At 51.9% G+C, this 13,272-nt stretch overlaps 1 protein-coding gene across 1 annotated transcript in view; it reads right to left on the bottom strand.

The window, feature by feature from the left end:
* The window catches only part of LOC104276571 (voltage-dependent T-type calcium channel subunit alpha-1G-like), a gene marked incomplete at its 3' end in the record, with an annotated part of 43,098 nt that extends 37,843 nt beyond the window's left edge, over positions 1–5,255 (bottom strand). The window contains 2 exon segments of the mRNA XM_009872943.1: positions 4,499–4,632; positions 5,151–5,255. Of these exon segments, the coding sequence (XP_009871245.1) occupies positions 4,499–4,632; positions 5,151–5,243 (227 nt within the window).
* Positions 5,256–13,272: the final 8,017 nt, after the last annotated feature.

Genomic DNA, 13,272 nt, shown 5'->3' with positions numbered 1-13,272 from the left:
CAAGGCTGCCCGGAGCAGAGAGCATCCTCAGCCGGGGAGGCTTCACCAGCCCCGGGTCTTGGCTGCTCTTCAACCTCCCAAAAGTCACTTTGCAAAGCTCAATCCCAGATTTTGAACCCCCGGAGGTTTGCAGTCATGAGCAGTGGCTGGATGTGGTTCTGCTCCTTCTGCTCAGAGCAGAGAGCACCTAATTCAGGATTAGCTGGGATGTGGTGAGGCCCCAGGAGCCGGCTCCTGGCTTCTAAGACACGCACATCCATCCCAGAAAACATGGGAGAGGAGCAAGCTCCTGGGAGAGGGTTTGGTGCTGCTTTCAGCACAGCTCAAGGGGGCTGCGGCTGTGACTGCACATCGGGTAATTGCGTGTGCAAATCGGCCACTTACACGGGCAATTACCCCGCCGCGCTCAGGGGGCACCGCGCATCCAGTCTCCAAGGTGCGGCTGCTCAGTGCAAGAGGGATCAATTCAGGCAGAGGGGATGGAAAGCAACATTCATCTCTGTCTCTCTGTTTTGGTTTGGGTTTTTTTAAGGGATGAAGGGACTAACGCAGAGAAAGAACAGGCTTCACCGGCAGTCGCAGTGGGAGGCTGCAGCAGGGATGCCCGTGGGCAGCCCCATGCCAGCATTTTCTTCTTCTTGTCTGAACCAGAGAGTTGAAACAGCCCCTTGATCAGGCTCAGCCAGCTGAAGAGCCTTCGGAGGAGCCCTGCCTGCTCGTGAAGCGGCCCCGCGCTGGGAGCTGAAGGCCATGGGCTGGAAGCTTCACCCGAAGCACCCAGCAGGAGCTTTGCTCAGGCTGCTGCAGCCGCAGGATCTCTGCTCCCTGTGGAGACCAGCCTGGCATCATCCCCCTTAGCCCAGTTTTGGAGCTAAAGAGCTTTTCAGAAAGCCTGCAGGTTTAGATGGAATCCGGGACTGCAGCATCCCTTTCCCTCCTGTTACGTACGGATCTAACAAGGCTTCCTACAGCGTATTTCATCCCTGGGATTGCACACTCAAAACCGGGAGGGAGCAAGACATACTTAAAGGTTGTTTATGAAAGTTTCAGCACAGCTAACTCTTTAATATGGCCTTCAACAGAGAGAGAAAAAATGATAATAAACATTAGAAGTGTTCAGGAAGCAAAGAGAAAAAAAAAACGCGTCTCTATTTCTGAAGAAAGCAGCCTGCCAACCACCGCCGGCCCCAGCTCGTCTCAAATTGTAAGCAAAATATTCCAGAAGTGTTTAACTTTCCTACAAAGTCTTTTAAGAGGCCTGTTACTGTTAGAACAAGCAAAGCACCAACAGGACTCCGCAGGCTCAGCCAAACAACCGACTGAGCCCGGAATAACCGCAGACCCACGGCACAGGCACGGGATGAGGCACAGCCCTGCGTGGAGGGACAGAGAGGAACCCTGCAAGCTCTTACAGCACCAGATTAGCCCCTCGCTCCCAAGAAAACAATTAACCCTTCAGGTTCTTTTGTTGTTTCGGGGTTTTTTTGTCTGGGTTGGGGTTTTTTTTGAGGAGAATGGTTTAAAGCACAGCTTGGCCCACAGGGATGCAGAGATTCACAGAAGTCCTTGTCCAACCAAAGTCAAAACAAGCCGGTGTTGTGCAAGCTGGTGGGATGGGGATGGCCCCAGATGAGGAGCCAGGCAGGTCTCAATCTGTGGCTACCCTCTTCCCACAGACCGATCGGAGGAGAGGTCCCCACACCCTGTCCAGAGGAGGGGGACACAGAGTAGGTGCTGGGTCCTGGAGCCCCCAGAGACATGGCAAATTAGGGCACTTCTCCACCCCACAGCTCCAGTTCACTAGCCCGAGCCTCAGTCAGCACTAAACTGTAAATGCTTCTGCATATTTTCGGATGTAAACAAGCATTCATCCTCAATACCTCCGTGTTTTACACTGGGAGAGGTCGAAATCATATTGAATTGTCTTTAGAGGGCGAGAGCTAGCTTGCAACGCCTGTTAACCTTCAAGTGTTCTCTTAAAAGCTAACTCCCCAAATCCTCTCCCTTAAAATAACACAACATAATTATGCCATTCATCACTTGCTTTTTTCTCTCTTTCCCCCGTGCAACTCCGTAACCTACAGCCAGAGCCGTGTTTCACTAAGCTGAGTTTTGATAATACAGCGCTATTCTCATCTCCAGCAAGTTTTACTGTAATTACAGAGACGTGTTGCAGACATCACACACTCTACAATTAGCACTAATTGCATTACATTGTCACAAAGAAGTCATTTACTCTCCATGAGCTCATGAGATCGGTCTGGACAGTTTAACAGAGCCGCGAAGTACTTAATGGCACACACCAAAGTGGCCGGCTGCGCGGCAAGGGCGAGCACAGCACCCCAGCGGCTCCCCCAGCCCTCTGCGAGCAACAGGTTTGGGGCAAAACCACACAAAATAAGGTTTCTCTGCCAAGTTAACCTCTGTCAGGTCCTTACAAAGTTTTTTTTACCTGCATCTTGAGCCTTGTAATGGACTTGAGTCCCTTCAGTGTCCCCATTCCTGCAGCCCCTCAAGCTTTTCCCGGCACTCAGCGCTGTCGGGGCAGCGATGATGCCCTGAGATGGATGAGCGAGGGCTGCAGGGGAGCGCAAGAGCATGAAAGGGAGCGGAGAAAGCAGGTGCTGGGGGAGGAGAGGCTCCACTTCGTATTTAAATCCAGTTCGATCCTTTCCAATTGGTTTTGACAGGGCCCAGATGGGAACAGTTCATGCTCATGAAGGAAAGACCCATCACTTAGCGAGAGGCAAAGCCGACCTGGCAGGAGTCACGAGAGCGGTCAAGCTGCAAGGCTGAAAAAACCTCTGCAACTAATAAATGGCTCCGCGCATCAGGGACGGGGGAAGCGGTGCAGTAGGTAGGCAGGAGATTTGAAGCTTTGCTTAAGCAAAGCGCAGCTCTATTTTGGCACAAGAATCAGGACAGGCTCTGCTGATGTCCCTCTAGACTGTGGTCCCATCGCAGTGGGGTCTCCACAGAAGCACATCAAGCAGAACTCAAGCTCCAAAGACTTTGCAAACTCAACAGGGCAGGGCAGGACCAGGCTTGGAGGGGAACACAGCAGCACCCGAGGGTGGCAGGACTGCCCAGCAACCACCACCATGCCTCCCTGAGCCTCCTCTGGTCTGGTTCCTCACCACACTTAATTCTAGCATAAGGAATGTTAAAGAAGAAGAAATAAAGAATACATAGGGTGGCTTTAGCAGGCTCCAGCCCTTGGCCGTGCTGCTGATGTTTACAATCCTACCGGAGCCCATGGCACCCAGGGTGCCACTTTGTCCAACATCCCATCCCTGCAACCCCTGACATTGCTCAGATACTTCAGGAGGAAATGTTGAGCTCTCTCCTAGCCCAAGGAGCCAGAGGCTGGGGGGGCTGGAAAGCAAGAGCTTGTGGCCTCCCACAAAAGACGAGTTTATGGGACAGTTACAGCTCTTGCCCTTTCTGCCTTCCATCTCTGCCTCCAGTTTGGGTCTTCAGCCTCGCTACCTCTTTTGGCCTCTGCAGCACTCCATGGCAGAGAATTTCTCAGGTCAAGAACGCACTGGGAAACCTGCCACCTCCTTACTGGTTTACTGGGCCACTCTTTTGGCTCTTCCAGCTGCCTGACAGAGGTGTGTGCCATGACTGCATGGGGCTGGAAATGGACCATAAGCAAAGCCCACCAAGGTGTTGCCCCTTCCTGGTGCAGGGCAAACTCATGCCAGGTAACCAGCCTAGCTGGGAGAGTGTCCTGATTCTTTCCAGGAAAATCTGGAAGATTTTCTCTCTAGTTCTATCCAAAGAGGAAAAACCCGACAAGGTTTTTGGGCTCGTGGAGCGGGGAGGGGAGGCGAGGGCCAGCAAGTGATTTGTGTGTCAAAGAAACTCAGCTCACTGGCCAGGCGCCAGGGACTTTTCATGTGGATTTCCAGCCTCCGACAGGAGACTCTAGGGTGCTGGAAGAGCCTTTAATTCAAACCAGGTGTAACTGAAAGGAAAACACTCAAAAAGAAGAACTTGGTTGCTTTCCCTCACCAAAAAAAAACAATAAAAAAGGTATAACAATGAGGGCAATCATGCACATTTCAGTGAACTATCCTCCTTGGCACGCCGCTCTGTGCTCGCAACCTCCCACTCCACCATCACCTCGCCCAAAGGAAACTGAAACCACTGGTGGGGCTGGAGGCAGAAGAGCCAAGCCCAGCATGCTGGCAAAGAGTCCCAGGGCACGGGCTGGCCAAAACACATCGCAAACAGCTTTTCCCTGCCCTGCTCTCTCCAGGAGCTGAGCATCAGCTCTCCTGCGAGCCACAGAGAGGACTGGAGGGACCACTGCAATCTGGGTGGTGATCCCTGCCACAGAGCCAGGATGGACACCTGATGCCACCAACGGCCAACAATCCCCCAGCCCTCATCACTGCAAACCAGCTGTCTCCCCAAATCTGACACTTGCCAAGTGATGCCATGAACGACAACAGAGACATGAGGAGAGGAGCATCTGTCATGCCAGGCTTACCCTGCGATGACAATGAAGAAGTCCAGACGGTTCCACGTGTCTCCCAAGTAGCATTTCTTCCCAAAAATGCCCAGTGCAATCATCTTGACGATCATTTCCACAGCAAAAAAGGCAAAGATGAAATCATCAAAGCTCTACAAAAGAAAGAAAGGGAGGAGGGATGCTTCTGTATTGCTGCACGCTGGCACCAGGTCGGGTAATAAAAGACTTAAGGCCAACAAGGTCTTCTCTTGCACCACCAAGAGCCAAAATCCCTGGGCAGAGGCAGTGCCAAGAGCAGCCCCGTGCCTTCTCCCAACTGAGATTGGCCGACAGCACCCATGGTGCTGGGATAAAGGGATGAGTATATTTTTGGCTCTGATTTCACCACAAACTAGGTGGTGAACATTCCCCCAAGCAAGGCTTAGCTACGTTAGGACTGCCACAGCCTGGCAGGGGCTTTGCCTGACAACACCGTGTGTTCACATCAGAGCACCAAAATCAACATTTTTTACATGCTGACAGGGCAACCAGCACAGGCAGGAGCCAGCCATCCTGGGGCACAAAGCCACCTCCACCGTGACCGGAGACAGCTCTGCCACAGCTCGCTCCTTCCCGCTCCCCATCGCCCCAGGGCTGCCGTCAAAGCTAAAACCAGAGGCAGGGGCCGTACCTGAAGGATCCTGCAGCGCGGCGAGTCGCAGGCGATGTCCTCGCAGGGGTGGAACATGCCCAGCGTCACGCAGTTGAGCAGGATCACCAGCATGCTCACCCTCTCGAACCACCTGCGCAGCACCTCGTCAAGGAAGAAACGGACTCAGGCGAGCAGCTGTCGCTGAACCAGAAAGGCTGTTCTGGTCTTTAAGGCAAAGCGCACGGCAGCTTCTCGGGGTTAGGCTTTATCTGGATTTGGATGGAGGGCCTGCCTGCTGTTTAGACACCTGCACAGCCAGCCCACGGCGTGGTCTCCCCATGCTGACATCAGTGGCTATGGTTAATGTGAAAACCAATATAAAATGAAAGTTGCGTGGCAAGAGTGCTGAGTGTGGATATGACGGATTAAAAAACAAAATTAAAAGAACGATATTAAATTAAAAAATAAAAAATACACCACATCATTAATTTCCTCTCCTGGCATTTTATGGAAAAGCACTTTAACAACATTACAATTTTCTATTAACCATGTCACAGCTTATCCCAGGGGCGTTTCCCTGAAGTCACTGCTTGAACTTTTCATTCCCAGTCCAAATGAAGACTGTCAAAACCATTAACTGACTGCCTAAAAGCTTTTAAGACTGCGAAGGCCAGCAGAGCCCACCCCCTTCCCCAACTGCTGCCCCTTAGAGTAATTTTAAAGAGCTGAGGTGCCAGGATAGACTTTGGATGCTGTTACTTCTAGAGGCAAAATAAATTGCACTGCTGCAGCAAATCCTAGTAGGGTTGGTTCGAACCCCATATTCAACTTTTTACATCCTTCTAGGGGGCGTTTCCAGCCAGCTCCCGACTACCAGGGGCACAGAAATGTGAAATCCTGGAGCCGTTACGAGGCGATATCACGGTTAACTCCCAGCCTAGCATGGAAAACACCCATCACCCGCCGGCAGCCAGGGCTATGCTCCTGCCTGGGGGCAGGCAGCAGCTCCCAGGCTTGAGGAAAATAAGAACGACCCTTGTCAAGACAAGAGCTTTCGCTGCAACGCGGTAGCAGGTGGCTGGGACAACCCATGTTGCAGTATTATCTGGCTGAGGAAGACAAAGGTGAGGATGAAGCAGCAGGTGCCTCCTCGGCTGGAGCTGGCAGCTCCTAACACCTATCCTGGGCGAATTCCTGGGAAGCCAGGTGGGGCTGAGTCACACAGCTTGGTCAGCGGCAAACTGGATCTTTTAATTGGAAGAAATGTTTAGGAGATATCGGGATAGACATTCTGAATGTCAGCGTGGGGCTATGGGCTGGAATATTTAGCCCAAATAGAGCCTTGCGGGGACAGGTATGGAGGGCAGCTGGAGGAGGGTCAGCAGCTTGCAGGGATCCGCAGGCGTTCCCCAGCTTGAGGGGGTTGGAAAGCACCCCTCTGCTCTGCCAGCAAGAAGCTGTAAAGCCCTCAAGAACATAAAGAATTAAAAAACTCAAAAAAAATGTAATATCCCCAAAGGGTGTCAGAACGAGCTATGTGAGATATTCAGCAGGGAAGCGAGGAGGCTCGGGAGCAGCCTGCTTGGTTGGGTCAAAACCTGCAGAGACAGGCAGATGCTTCCCCAGACAGGCAAAACTTTGTGAAAATTCTTTCATGGCAGCGGAGAAGACCCCGTGCGGGGCCTGGCTTTCCTCCCTGGGTTCCAGCTCAGCTCGGCACAGGAGCCGGGTGATGCTCTGCCATGGCAGGCAGCTGCTTGGTGCCAGCCGGGGACCTCAAGCGAGGATGGGATTTTATTTGCTGATAGCAGGTTTTTTTCTCCCCAGCTTTAACTGTAGACCCACTGCAGCACATCACTCCCTCCAGCAAACACATTTCAGTGCAATATAACACTTCACCCTGATTAAATATTCGCGGGACAGGGACCCCGGTGGTGCTGAGGGCACTATGTTAATGTGCAGCTGACAGATCAGAAGGTGGGGGGGATATTTTTTTTTTCCCCCAGCTGAATGAAACTTCAAGCTCTTTCTTCTGCTAATAGGATTTTCAGAGGCAAAGTGCTGAAGGCTCTGGCTTTGTACCCACCCTCCTTTGAGCCGAGAGGCTGACAAAGGGAAACTCTTCAATTAGCCAAAGCAGAAGGTGCTTTAGCACACGCTGCTGCTGCTGCAGCCTGGCCAGTGACAGGGCAAAGGGGTTTGGGGAAGAAACAGAGACAGTGCTGGTCCTCAGCCAGCACCTCTGCTGAGGAGGAGGAGGCAGATGCTCAGGGCAAGGGAAGCAGGGGCACGGCCGGTGGGTCTGGCCCCGCTGCCATCCCCGCGGTGCTGAGCTGAGCCTGCTGCCCCAGACTGAAGTATTTGCATTGGGTCCTGCTCACTCCAAGCAGTCAGGAGACATAGGGCTGATGTCAAAAAGAAATTAATAATGGGGTTCGTGCACATGCAGCAGGTAATCACCCCATCCTCTCCATCCCACCGGTGTCAGAGAAAGAGTCTCCGCTTTTCACCTGCGTATCACTGCTTATTCTCAACAGTACATGTTTTTACCACCAACTTGGTCAAGACAGACAGCCAAAACGCTAACAGATTCTTTTCAGTTTAAAAAAATGTGTTTCTGCCACACGGAAATATCCAGTAACACTTTTGCTCTAACCTGACTCTTAAAATTCAGAGCATCAGGGAAAAAAACAAAAAACCCAAACCGGAAAATACACAGAAGTCACTCACTCGCCTTCGCATAGAGCAAGAGCCCTCAGCCCCCTCTCCACCACGAGCAATCCCTGTGCTACCCGTCAGCACGCGGCAGAGCCTGACCTTCTGTAATTAAGAGGCAAAAGCCCCATATTCAATTAGCCAGTGCTATCCAGCTTAATATAATCAAAAGGGAAAGATATTGCATTATGCTTGCTATGATTTGGTTGCAGAAGTTTGGATCAAATTCACCAGCAAGTGAATTAAATGGGAAGCTGCTGCTCAAAGGCAGCAGTGACAGAGAGGACGGGGGCACGATGCTCGGTCCCTCAGCAGCCCGAGCTCTCTCTGTGGAGCCGGAGCACACACAGCACTCCCGCTGCTCTTGGGCTTGGGGATGTTCTGTCGGAGCATCATCCGCCCCCAGAGATGGTGGTCCCTCCCCAGAGGGAGGGGAGACCAGGCACCCATCAACTGAGGCGGGAGGGGATGTTTAGTGATGCTTTACAGGGACACACGCTCTCCTATGGGATTAGTTTTTGCTTCTGCCCTTGGTGTTCTGCTACTCCCAAGAGGCTTCTGCAGTTTCCCCTCTCCTTCTTCCCTCCGCAGTATAAAATAGAAAGAATAGTTTAGGTTGGAAAAGACCTTTAACACCATCAAGTCCAACTGTTAACCTAGCAAAGCCAGACCCACCACTAAAACGTGTGCCCGAGCACCACATCTACACACCTCTTAAACACCTCCAGGGATGGTGACTCCATCACTTCCCCGTTCCAGTGCTTGGCAACCCTTTCTGTGAAGAAGTTTCTCCTAATGTCCCACCTAAACCTCCCCTGCTGGGCCGCAGGGCTCCGCAGGCAAGGAGGGAACCAACGTTCAGGCAGCCCCTCAGCCCCAGGAGCTACAAGCTCGTACCCTGCAATAAAACCCAACCACAGAAACGCATTGAGCAGCCTGGTAACACGTAGGTTCAGCTCTGCTGGCTGTTCTCTGGGGCAAGGAGAGGTCATTCAGACCCAGGGGCCACGACCAATGTCATGATCAGGTCCCCTGTCACCCCCTGCAGTCATTTCTCTTGTGCCAGGCAAAGCCTTTGCTTGCTGGGACAGCGGCTGCGATTTGACAAATGTGCAGCGAGCGCTGGCGAGGCCTGGAAAATTTTTGTGCAAATGCGATGTGAAAATTGGGTTGAAGTGACAGCCTTCCCCTGCAGTGTCACCGAGTCCCACCAGCTTAGGAGTGACGCTGGGATAAGCTGCAGACGTTAATGAGAGCAGAGTTTTAGGCTTCATTCATATCATCAATTCCAGAAATAGCCCCTTTGACAGGAGCATAATGGGACTTCCAGGGTCTGGCCTTTGGGGGGCGGGGGGAGAAGGCAGGGACAAGAATCCTAAAACATTAATTCAGGCCGTTTGCAAGGGAAGTTAAAAGTGCTCAGAATTAATCTGCCTCACGGATGGAAATAATAAGCCCTTCCCAGCCTTGCCTCCAACTGCAGCAGGCCAAGAGGAAGAGGGTCTCCATGTCATGCCCAGTTGAAAGGTTATAGGATTCCCAACGTAACCCCGGACATTTAACTGGATTTCTTTTTTTTTCCTCTATCATATTCCTTCAAAAGCAAAATCAGCTCCCATCTTTTGCTTTTCGCATTGGCAGGAAGCATTTGCATCCCCGTGGATGCTGCACTGCCAGAGGTGCTCTCAGAGCATCTTCACCAGGTCCATGTCATGCCCAGTTGAAAGGTTATAGGATTCCCAACGTAACCCCGGACATTTAACTGGATTTCTTTTTTTTTCCTCTATCATATTCCTTCAAAAGCAAAATCAGCTCCCATCTTTTGCTTTTCGCATTGGCAGGAAGCATTTGCATCCCCGTGGATGCTGCACTGCCAGAGGTGCTCTCAGAGCATCTTCACCAGGTGAATCCACTTCCCCAGCCCACAGCTGGCCGGGTGCGGTGACCCCGACACAGGCTCTACCCTGCGGGTTTGCCCTCCTAAGTACTTCTCCAGGTAATGGTAACTCCTCCTCTCCCTCTGGGGAAGGCCAGAGCAGGATGAAGCAGGGAAGATGTGGCAGGTTCACACTCTTCCCATGGCATCACAGTGGGAGCAAAATGGCTTTTTCCGGGCGGGATGGATAACGCGTGTGACGGAGCGTGCACCTCCCGCCCCGCGGGGATTTACGCCAGGCGAGCCCGTTCCTGGAAAGCAAAGCCTAAGGCGCTCCGGTGGGGCTGCGGCAAAGAGGTTTAAAAATTCCAACGTTACTCAGAGAGTATTTCCACCACGTGCCCGCCATCTGCCCCATCCCAGGTCATCTCACGCTGCCGGGAGCCGACACGACCCCGCCAAGCCCGGCATAGCCTTGACATCCCCGTGCACCGAGCCGGGAAAAAGCCAAGTGGGCGCATCCCTGCCTCGTCACCACTCTGTGGCTCTTCCAATCCACGTCCCTCACGGCACAGACAGACCCAGGAGGTTATTTTAATTCCTGCAGCTTCACAATTAAACCTGGGAAACACAATACAGGGCAATTATTCATGCCAGTGTTTTGTGGAAATTTCATCTCTAATTTATTTTCTCTTGCAGACATTCCAGGGGATGCACCGGCAGCAACGTCCCTCTGCCAGGAAACAGCCACACTCTGCTCCCGTCCTGGCCACACAACGGTTCCCAAAGGCCCAGTAACACATGACAGTGATTTTAAAGCCCAAAAGTAGAGGAAAAAGGGGATTTGGGGAAATAATCATCTTAGTCACCATTCCTCTCCCAAAGGTTTAAAGCCCAAACTGTCAGCTACAGGCAGAAGATGCTCTCCTCTGCTTTGGAAACACAAGGCGGGTGTAAGGATTTGCTCAGAAGTGCGGAGGAACCCTGCTCAGCCACCTAGGTGATGAAGTAGAGTGATGCTGTATTTAGAGGGGATGAAGCTTGATGAAAAAAGAAGTTTTGTCAAAAAAAAAAAAAATCCTGATGAGGTTCTTATTTGCCTTACTGTTTCGGAATTGTTTTCCCGTAACCTCTTAGATTTGTACTTCAAGGTTTTTTTTTCCAGTTACCAAAAGGGTTTAAAATCTTATTGCTTAAAGAGAGAAAAAAACCCCGAAGATAAAAAAAAATCCTGCAAGCTGAGTGTCTTGCATAATCTCTAAACTTCAGGAGCTGGAGCTTTTAAGAAAAGCCCTACATATCGCTTGCAATTAACTCCTGAGCTGGGAGGGCTCGGCTGCTGGCAACCCAGCCTTGGGACCAGCATCCGCGAGGACAGGTGCTTTAAAAAAACAAAATCAAATGCCAAGGAAGCACACCTTAGGCTGAAGTTACTCTGGCTTCTCAAACCAGATCTCCATTCCTCCTCATGCCTATCACGGCATCACAGAGCAGAGACCAAAAGAACAGCCCCAAAGGAGACTTATCAAAGGGCAGGAGCAGTGCGTGGTCCCCAGCTCCCGAGTGAGCAGGACGGGTCGGGGTGGAAGCCCTGCGGCGCCGGAGATCAGCCGCTGCTCCACTAACCGATGCCGAACGCTGAGATGCCGACCCTCGCCGCCCGGTGTCACCCGCAGAGAAGGGGAGAGGAGCAGCAGGTGAAGCCTCGCTCGCTCCGACCGAGCCCAGCAGAAGCTCCAGTTCCCCCAGACCTCCTTCTCCCACTGGTTTCAATGGCTTCAAGCTTAAACAAGGTAGGTTTAGACTAGGCACTAGGAAGAAGTTCTTCACGGAAAGAGTTGTGGGATATTGGAACAGGGTGCCCAGGGAGGTGGTTGAGTCGCCATCCCTGGATGTGTTTAAGCATCGCTTGGATGCGGTGTTGCGTGATATGGTCTAGGGGTGAACTTGCAAGTAGGGTAAATGGTTGGACTCGATGATCCCAAAGGTCTTTTCCAACCTGGATAATTCTGTGATTCTCTTTCGCACCTTCTGCTGATGTTTGGGCGGCTCAGGGACAGGCTCTCCTTCCACTCATCAGCCCCAGCCCTCGCCCCCCATGGCAGGGCCCCGGGGACGTGCACGCTCCCCCTCTTCCCAGCAGCTCACACGTGGCATTAATGAAGATGTTGTCGTGAGCAGTAAAATCCTTCCTAATGGACTCCTCCTCTGCAAGAGGGACCTGGGGTTACCAGTTAAAATACACTAAATATGCCAAAGCCCCTGTTGGCGCTCAATAATGTATTTAAGCCTTTTTCTCCCACCACGCCTTACGAAGTGCAGAGTGGATAGGCACTTAACCCTCACATACATATATTTTTAAACTCACTCGCTGCAAACTGTCCCTTAATAGCTCCTGCCCTCGAAGCTCAGCAGAGCAGAAGAGCAGCGGTGCTGGCTGCTCACCGGGACGTGGCCCCAGCCCCGGCTGTGCTCTGAGCTGGGGAAAACCACAGAATCGCAGGTAAATGCTGCAACACAGGCAGATGTATCCTCCCCTCATGCTCACGCAGAAAGGCACCTCATGCAGAGTTGCCAGAGACTCCTCTCTCGCACTAAGAGACTCAGGATTTTTGGGATACTATTAAGTTTCTGCCATCCCCAATTCAGCTTGCTGCATTACTCAAGACAAAAACTGTTATGCAAGCCTCCCTAAACAAGTTGCAGCAAAATCTTTGTAACATCCTACACCGACATGTAGTTGGGATATGTCACATATTTGTCTTATTTTGTTCCTTCTTTGTCCTTTTTTTAGTCTACTTCTACTTTTTCCCCCTTGGAAGTACGCTGGTTCCCATGGAAACAGTGATGTTATGGGTATGGACAGAGCTTCAGTGACGTCCACAACTTCAGTATAAAAGCGGATTTATGTAACAGTTGGCGAAAGGAAGGAATTGAAGAGGTGGCTCTGCCGGGCCATACATGTGGCATCGGTGCTGCCGTGCCAGGGATGCTGCACTGGTCAGGCGGGTTCACAACGGAGCGGGAAAGAATGAGAGGGCAAGGCAGAGAGGAGGAAATCACAGCCACGTGGGAAGGTGGAACAAGATAAAACTTGTTTTAAACATATATATATAAATTAAAATTGTTTGCATTCATTTATATATTGATATATTTCCTTGCAGAGCATCTCCTGCCCTTCACTGCTGAAGCAGAAGGCAGATTTGGGACCAGGGTATCAACCCTGGATACAGAAAATCTCCTCCCTGCTCTCACCTGGGAGCTGCAGGAGGGCAGCTGGGTCCTTGCCGCTTCCCCAGCTTCACGGGCCGGCCAGGACACAGGTCACGGAGCTCGAGCCCATCCCGGTGCTGGCAGACAGTGCCTGCCTCCACGGCCAGGGAAGGAGATCCCTGCCGAGCTGGACCTCCCCAACCTGAGAAAGGAGCATCTCCAGGAGACTCCTGCAGGCTTCAAAGCCTGAGCAAAAGAGGCACATTTCCTCTTTTTCGCAAGCCAGTGATTTAAATCCCTTCCTAGGGCAGCGCACAGATGGAGGGGATGTCTCTCCTCCTCCTCCTCCGTCGGTCC

Source organism: Apaloderma vittatum, unplaced genomic scaffold (genome assembly GCF_000703405.1).
Source record: "Apaloderma vittatum isolate BGI_N311 unplaced genomic scaffold, ASM70340v1 scaffold3657, whole genome shotgun sequence".
Lineage (NCBI taxonomy): Eukaryota > Metazoa > Chordata > Aves > Trogoniformes > Trogonidae > Apaloderma > Apaloderma vittatum.
Note: the sequence above shows the minus strand (reverse complement) of the source record. Positions and strands in the feature narration are given on the sequence as shown.